This window comes from Motacilla alba, chromosome 27 (genome assembly GCF_015832195.1).
Source record: "Motacilla alba alba isolate MOTALB_02 chromosome 27, Motacilla_alba_V1.0_pri, whole genome shotgun sequence".
In the NCBI taxonomy this organism is placed as follows: domain Eukaryota; kingdom Metazoa; phylum Chordata; class Aves; order Passeriformes; family Motacillidae; genus Motacilla; species Motacilla alba.
Window position 1 is genome coordinate 3,600,056 of NC_052042.1, and position 7,854 is coordinate 3,607,909.

At 48.3% G+C, this 7,854-nt stretch overlaps 1 protein-coding gene across 3 annotated transcripts; it reads right to left on the reverse strand.

The window, feature by feature from the left end:
• Nucleotides 1-1,111: 1,111 nt before the first annotated feature.
• LOC119712124 (gasdermin-A3-like) lies at nucleotides 1,112-7,799 on the reverse strand. 3 transcript variants are annotated; one of them, XM_038163036.1, is made up of 11 exons: nucleotides 7,326-7,799; nucleotides 6,908-7,048; nucleotides 5,777-6,038; nucleotides 5,410-5,611; nucleotides 4,541-4,706; nucleotides 4,374-4,467; nucleotides 3,824-3,871; nucleotides 3,401-3,561; nucleotides 3,055-3,205; nucleotides 2,261-2,334; nucleotides 1,112-2,117 (listed from the first exon to the last, which is right to left on the reverse strand). In XM_038163036.1, exons 3-11 carry the CDS (start codon nucleotides 5,994-5,996, stop codon nucleotides 1,815-1,817), a joined length of 1,419 nt encoding a protein of 472 aa, XP_038018964.1. In that variant the 5' UTR covers nucleotides 5,997-6,038; nucleotides 6,908-7,048; nucleotides 7,326-7,799; the 3' UTR covers nucleotides 1,112-1,814. The 3 variants fall into 3 exon arrangements, with proteins under 3 accessions (XP_038018964.1, XP_038018963.1, XP_038018962.1); XM_038163035.1 differs by having other exon boundaries at nucleotides 6,908-7,092; XM_038163034.1 differs by having other exon boundaries at nucleotides 6,908-7,799.
• Between the last annotated feature and the right edge of the window lie 55 nt (nucleotides 7,800-7,854).

Genomic DNA, 7,854 nt, shown 5'->3' on the forward strand with positions numbered 1-7,854 from the left:
GCTTCCGAGCTCTTTCCCTTGAAGGTCTCCAAGAAGAGAAGAAAAACTAAACAAGAGCACTTAACAGAGAGCTCCCACCAACCCTCTCCCCTACACAAGCTCTGGGATAATGCACTTGCCTGTTTGTGGGGTGGTGCGTGTGCAGAGCAGACCATGGGGCTGCTGAGGTGATGTGGCCTCTGGAGAGCAGCAGGACTTTGGACAAGTTCTCTGGCTCTCTGCCAAAGGTGTGGAAGTGTTTGCTAAGTATGGGAGCCGTGAGTTGCACAGGAAGCTGGCACCCCCACAGCTCCAGAGCAAGGAGTAAATTGATTTTTCTTGCTGACAGTAGGCTCCCAGAAGCAGCACCTGGGCAGGAGCAGTGTTCCATCCGATCCATGCTGGTGGTTCCCTGGCTGTTCACACCTGAGTTAATATTCCCCAGAGTTATTCCCAGCTGGAGCAATTTGCCATCCTCCTCCCCAGGGTTCCATTTCTTCAAAATGGCCATTGCTCACGTAACTCTTCCTTGAGCAGAGTCTGTTACAGGGGCTGGGGAGAACTCAAAATTCTACAGATGTGGGACATGTAAGTCTATCCATGGAAGTGTCCCAGACCAGACTGGGCAGGAATGTGTCCCTGCCCCTGGCAGCAGGTGGGACTGGATGGCTTCAAGGTCCCTTCAAGCCAAACCATTCCCCCATTGTGTATTCAGCTTTATGGAGCCAGGTAACGTTGCTGTTCTTTGACAGACGGAGAAATGGACTCAGGAGGGAATATTGGCAAGAAATTCCTCTCTGTGAGGGTGGTGTGGCCCCAGAACAGGTTTCCCAGAGAAGCTGTGGCTGCCCCATCCCTGGGAGTGTCCCAGGCCAGGTTAGATGGGGCTTGGAGCAACCAGGGCTGGTGGAAGGTGTCCCTGCCCATGGCAGGGGGTGTGGATGGCCCTGGAGCCTTAAGGTGCCTTCCAACCCGAGCCATTCCATGTCTCCTGGGTACATTGCCATGCTTGTTTGACAGCAGAAGGCGGCCATGTGAAGATTCCAGGACTCAAGCACAAGTTTTTACCTGAATACTTTGGTTTTATTAGTGTCTGCTAGAATATTATACAAAGGAGTAATAAAAATATTCACATGATTTTAGAAAGTTCTCTACATGAGACTGCTGTATCCACATCAAGGGCCCTTATTTCTGGTACAGCCTCAGTCCTGAGGTTGTCAGGTGTGCCATGGGATGGAAAAGACACAGAATGAAGAAACAGCATTTGAGACCACCAAATTGCTTAGCAAGAAGCTTCTCTTTATTGATGAAGTGATAATGGGAATATTTGTGGCATCTCTCTGGAGTGCTGCCCATGGCTCTTGAGTGTCTCAGCGAGATGGGACCAGAGGTGACAGTGAAACCTTTGGGATTCCCCCACCTTCCTGACACCAGCAGTTCATCAAGTCCCCACGGAAGCAGAGAGGGACCCGGGTGAATCACTGCTGATGTTTTCCTTTAGCATGTGTTTCCTTTTCATTTCCTCCCTTTACCTTTGCTATTTATTTTTGCCTTTGTATGTTCTTTCCCTTTTTCCTTTCCTTTCCTTTTCTTTCCCTTTCCCCTCTGCATTCCCTTCCCATTGCCTTTTCCCTTCCCTTTCCCATTTACTGATTGCAGAAGCAGCAGCAGCAGCATAATTTTGAGGGAAGCAGGATTACATGAAGCACCAGAGCCAGGCCTGTGATTCTTTGTGCTTGTGGATTTTCCTGTTGTCTTTCTGCATTCGTGGGGAGACAGACAGACAAATCCACTTTGATATCCAGCCTTTAGCATCCATAATGACATTTCCTGCCTTAAATTTTCTTTTGCTGGCCCAAGACTTCCAGCATCTCAAGATAGGGATGCCTGGGCAGGGCCACGTGTATCTGCAAGCCACTCAGGAGGTTGAGGGCATACAGGGCCACTAACAGGGCTACCATGGCCTCAAAGGGTTTATCTATAGGGATAATTGATCCATCTTCCTGGAGCTGCACTCCACTCAGCTCCACCAGGGCAATGGTTAACCTCTGTTCCTCCTCGTGTGGCAAGAGCAGCCTGGCATCCACAAGAAAAGTCCCCTTCCTCTTAACCTTGTCATATTCCAGGATATTTGCAACCTTCACAGCAATAACAAAAAAAACAAAACAAAATCAGAATTTCAATCAGTTGTCAACTTGTGACATCACTATGGAGATGTTGCTAGAATTACCATAGCCCCTGCCTCCCCTTGAGAGGAGCCAAGTGTGATTTGTGTTCTCACCAGGTTCAGCTGTTGGGACACAATCTTCCTTTCCAAGGATTCCAGCAGCAGCAGCAGCTGATGCTCCGTTAACTCTGCAGGAATAAACTGGGTTTGGATCCAAACCCTGCCACCAAGGTGATGGAGGTTGCTGGTGGGCTGGGACTGGTGAGCAGGATGGGAAAGAGTGAAGAGGATGGGAGTGGGATCATTTCCTGTAGGAAATGCTTGTTTGGTCCAAGGTTCTTTGGATGTTTTAATGGGAATGATTGGTGCAGGCTCACTGTGAGAGTGATCTGGCTGTTACTCACAACATCCCATCTGGAGTATGGAGTTGGAAGGTGGTCCAAGGATAATTGAAGTCCAACTCCTGTCCCTGCACAGGACACCCCAACAATCCCACCGTGTGCCTGAGAGCGTTGTCCAAAGACTCCTGGAGCTGTGTCAGCCTCGGGGCTGTGCCCATTCCCTGGGGAGTCTGTTCAGTGCCTGAGCCCCCTCTGGGCTAAGAACCTTTCCCTGATATCCAACCCAGCTGTCCCAGACACAGCTCCAGCCATTTGCTTGGGTCCTGTTGCTGGTGGCCAGAGCAGAGATGTGGGCTGGCCCTTGGCAGGAAGCTGTGACCAGACTTTGAGGGAGCAGGGAGCCCTGGATGGGTGCAGGGGGAGTTTCTCTCCTCTCCCCTCCATGGGACTCAGATGTAGATTCCATTTGAGGGGGAGGAGGAGGAGTATGAGAGGAAGGCAGGAGGGAATGGCAGGAGTGGGAGTCATCGCTGCCTTGATTTCCCTCTTGAAGCCCCAAAGCCTCACCATGCAAAGCGTCAAGGACGTAGGTGATTCCCTCTGCCAGCGGAAGGAGTCGATCTCTTGGGCAATGCTGTAGGGCGCTGAACAGGTCTTTTAAGTCTGGGCTCTCAGTTTCCAGGTCATAACCATCATTTTGCTCAGAAACTTCTTCCATCTGTGGGGAGCAAGGAAAGGAAATGTCAGGATTTGAGGGCAGAGGCTGCTGCTTGTCCTGAGCAGGGAGATGTGCTGAGAGAGGGAATTTTGGATGGAGAGTTGTGGCCCAGGGCAGGTGACTTGTGGGGCAGGAGGTGTGGTCCTGGATGTGTCTGTATTTATAAACTGTGGCAGTAAGAAAAGCTTCACTTACTTTCTGGCTGAGCTCTTGAAGGAGGCTCTTGTCTCTCATCACAGCTTTGATGGTGTTGAAGATGATGAGCAGCAGGTCAGGAGACAACTCGGAGAAGATTCGACAGCGGGTTTCAACTTCTTCCAGCCCCGGTCTTATTTCTATTCTCCCTGAAAGGGGAACTTAAAAGAAGGAAGATTTGGACTAAAGAAGGAGTCCAAATCTGTCACTTCTGAACAAGGAGTTCACTGGCAGCTCTAAACCCAGAGTTCGAAACCCTTCTCTGAGTGTTTTTGAAGCAATATGGAATTGGGGCGGTTGTGATGTGTCAGGGCAGAGGCAAATGCATCTCTATTGGTGATTTTTTTTAATGCTGGGAGATTCCATTTTACCTAAATCAGCTAAAAGTTGTGCAAGTGGAAGCTGTGAAAATACATTACTTACTAAATCTGCACCTTCTCGATTGTTCTTTATTTGCAAAATGCTTCAGATCTGCAAAAGGATAAAAAGGACATCTACGGTGTTCTAAACCAGTCTTCCCACTGTTGGTTACCCCTCTGTTTTGTCCTTAGCTCTTTTCTTCTGGGGAAGGGAAGGTTACAGGAAGGTTGGAAAGGGAAGGGAAGGGAAGGGAAGGGAAGGGAAGGGAAGGGAAGGGAAGGGAAGGGAAGGGAAGGGAAGGGAAGGGAAGGGGACACCCAAACTCTGTTCTCCATGCCATTTATCAACAGGAGCTCTGCAGCTCCTGAAATGTAGATCTGAGACTTCCTTCTTTCTTTACTAACCCCTCCCCAGACAGCATTTTTCCTGTTTAATTCTTTGACCTAGCATGAGCTGTCTGACCTCCCCCAGCTGATTTCAGTCCCTCACACTGCCTCCATGTCCTTGCAGACTATATGAGGGTGTATCTGGGGCACGGTGATACTTCCTAAAATCTTCTTCTTCTGCACTATTTCTGGAAGGGAGAAATTAATCATTTCTGGAAGTTACTTACTCCATTTTCCATCTCTGATGTGTAGCGGGGTGGTCCTGAAGGCCAGCGTGCAGCCCTTGGGTATCACTATGCCTTGGTTGCTTTCTGTGGTGCCCTGGTGAAGGAAAACAACCAGTTAGAACAGCTGGGTGCAGGTTTTGGGGAAAAAAGGAGAGGAAAAGCCAAACCTGTGCACCAAGGGTGGCGTGACATTTGATATTAAAGCTCCCATCTGCCATGATGGATGCCTTGTAGATAGTGTCCTCTGAGGCTTCGAGGATTTCAGTGACCATGTATAGCTTGGTGTTTGTTGTCTGTAGTTGTTGGATGAGAGAGTGATTCATGTTGATTTGTCTAAAAGAGGAAAAGGATGGAAAGGGTTTGGAGCACCAGGAGTGGGGGATGCAGCTGGGGGTGCTCAGGCTGTAGAAGAGGAGGTTCAGGGGCAGCCTTGTAACTCCATTTGTGGCATTCACAGTCTCTGAACAGAGACATAATTCTCTCTCTCAGGGATTTTCCTGAAGAAGCACAGAGAGAACAAGAGAAAACAATTCTGATCTCATTCGCTGCCTGTGTTTGTGCCCGTGTGGAATGTGGTATGGAGAATGTTTACCCAAGGTGATTGCTTGGTTGGACTCTGGTGAGGGTTGTTTGGATTCATGGTCCAGTTGGATCCACAGCTGTCTCGGGACTCTTGGCAGAGAGTCACGGGGTTTTCTAGTCAGTTAGTTAGTTAGTTAGTTAGTAAGTTAGTTAGTTAGTATGATGTAGGAAGTAAGTATGTAATATAGTATCTCTTTAAAATAGTATATAAATGTAATATAGTATAGTTTTAATAAAGCAATTGTTAATCACTTCTGAATCAATGGAGTCAGAGGCCAGTCATTTCCCCTGCGGCAGGAGGCCATGCAGCAATATCCAGTCTTTGGCCTAGTTAGGGGAAATAATTGCCCTAAGTTCTTAATCTTGGTTTTTGGCTGTTGAAAACCTGTTTTTGACCTGGTGTGTGCTGGAGGGGGATGACTGGAGTGTGTGTGCTCCCTTTGTCATTCCTTACTTTTCTGTTCTCTGTTCTTCCAGTGATTGCAGCCGTATGCTCTTCTTCTGTAGCGTAATGGAAAACCCTTTGGATGAGGAGGCACTTCCTTCCAGGTTTGCACTGGCAATTGCAGAGCCCAAAGGAACACTGGCATGCCCCCCAACCTGGTCAGTACTGGTTTTTGTGAGAGTAAATTGGCTGGAATCTTGATGGAGGGAATCTGAAATAATTCCATGCGTTATCTTAAGCAGGATTACACAGACTCAGCACTTTAAGTATATCACACACAGAGGAAAGCTGGAACATGGTAGAGTTCAGCCACAAATGACCCAAACACATTATCTATAGAATTTATGGTCTTTAGATTGATAAATTTGGGTTTTACCTATGCTTTTCCCATCTTCTCCAGGCAGCAGCACATCATTCAGTGTGAATCCAGTCTGCTGGTAGTAGGGAGCTCGGTGGAATATGCGGTCTGATTTTCTCTTTTTTCTCAGTAGACAGAGGGGCCTGAAGTGCTCATTGTCTGCAATGCTCTCGACAGGATCCAGTTCTTTGCTCGGATCCATTTGATTCACGATGAATTTGGTGAGTGTTTTAAACATTCTGTGGCTGAAGTTTAGAAGGAAAGCCAAGGGGATTTGTGCCTTGGGAAAGAGGGAGTATAAACTAAGCTGAATTACTTGAAGTATTAGCAGAACGTTGTAACAAAGCCTGACTTTAACTATTAAGAAGTTTTCAAAGTAATGACCCCCATTATCCAAGGATACAGTTTCCACAGGATTGTTACAGGGCGTATTTGGAGAAGAAGCAGCAGGAGCCGGGGGTTGTTTGGACTTGTTCTGCTTTGCTGGTGAGCCCCAGTGATTGTGCAGAGAGATTGCAGTTGGCAGACTCTGAGGCTGCCGATTTTGGAGCCAAATGTCCCTCAAAATAGAGAGACATCAGCCCAGCCCAGGCTTGTTGGGCAGTCCCTGGTGGTCTGCAGGGGAGAGCTGGTGTTTGAGGCAGGAAGAAATCCCTGTATGTTTTGTGACACAGCTTGTTTTTATGAAAAAGTTTCAGTTTCACCTTTCTGGTGTTTTACAGGATGGAACTGGGGAGGGGGAATTGGGTAACCTGGTTTTGGTTGGAAGGGAGATTAATGCTCATCCCATTCCTCTCCCTTCCATGGTCAGGGACACCTTCCACTCTCCCAGGGTGGTCCAAGCCTCAGCCAACCTGGCTTTGGACACTTCCACAGACAGGGCAGCCATGGCTTCTCTGGGCAACTTGTGCCTGGCCAGATCAGCCTCACAGGGAGGAATTTCTTCCCAATATCCCATCTAATGCTACCCTGTTTCAATTTAAACCATTCCAAAGACAAATAGCCTTGTGTGCTCAACGTTAGCAGCATTTCCACACAAAACATTGTTTTCCAAGTGTTCAGGAAAAGAGGAAAACTAAATGAAAGCACTTAACAGAGAGCTCCCACCAACCCTCTGCCCTAGCCAAAGCTCTGGGATAATGCACTTGCCTGTTTGTGGGGTGGATGTCTCCTGTGGCTGGAAGGTTCTGAAGCAGACTGCAGGACTTCTGTGGCTTCTGGTGATACCGAAATCGCCCAGAACAAACTTTCTAACACAGTTTAAAGTGTTAGAAAGCAGGCATTCTTCATCTGCAGAGGACACACAGCAGCTCTCTCCTTATCCTGTGAGTGTGCTGAGATTGTACAACCAGGTATTTATCTACCACGGTTACACATATTCTTTACAATGAGCTGTTTATCTAACACATAAACGTCACTTTCCTAGGAACTAATTTGCCTGCATCCGCCTCTTACTGAAAGCCCTTTTATTGTCCTGGAGGTTCAAAAAAAAAAAAGGGTTCTCTGGTACTCGTATTCACTGAATGCTTTGATATTAAAGGTGACTTTTCCTTGAGCTTTCTCTTACCTGACAAACGGGGGGCTCCCCGAAGCAACTCCTGGCTAAGGCAGCATTAGACCTGATCCGTGCTGGAGGACCCTGGCTGTTCACAGCAGCTTATCCAGAGTCTGGTACAGGGGCTGTGGAGAACTCCAGCTTCTACAGATGTGGGACATGTAAGTCTATCCATGGAAGTGTCCCAGACCAGACTGGACACAAACATGTCCCTGCCAGGGCAGCAAGTGGGACTGGATTGGCTTCAAGGTCCCTTCAAGCCAAACCATTCCCCCATTGTGTATTCAGCTTTATGGAGCCAGGTAACGCTGCTGTTCTTTGACAGATGGAGAAATGGACTCAGGAGGAAATACTGGCAAGAAATTCCTCTCTGTGAGGGTGGTGTGGCCCCAGAATAGGTTACGCAGAGCAGCTGTGGCTGCCCCATCCCTGGGAGTGTCCCAGGCCAGGTTGGATGGGGCTGAGAGCAGCCTGGGCTGCTGGAAGGTGTCCCTGCCCATGGCAGGGGGTGGGGATGGCCCTGGAGCCTTAAGGTGCCTTC

What these genes read in the sequence shown, in the direction of transcription:
- LOC119712124 (XM_038163036.1), bottom strand. Translation starts at nt 5,996, where the DNA reads ATGTTTAAAACACTCACCAAATTCATCGTGAATCAAATGGATCCGAGC. An exon ending in ATCGAGAAGGTGCAGATTTA is followed by an intron (nt 3,562 to 3,823) that starts GTAAGTAATGTA and finishes CCTTCTTTTAAG; the next exon opens with TTCCCCTTTCAGGGAGAATA. An exon ending in TGTCCCAACAGCTGAACCTG is followed by an intron (nt 2,118 to 2,260) that starts GTGAGAACACAA and finishes ATTGCTGTGAAG; the next exon opens with GTTGCAAATATCCTGGAATA.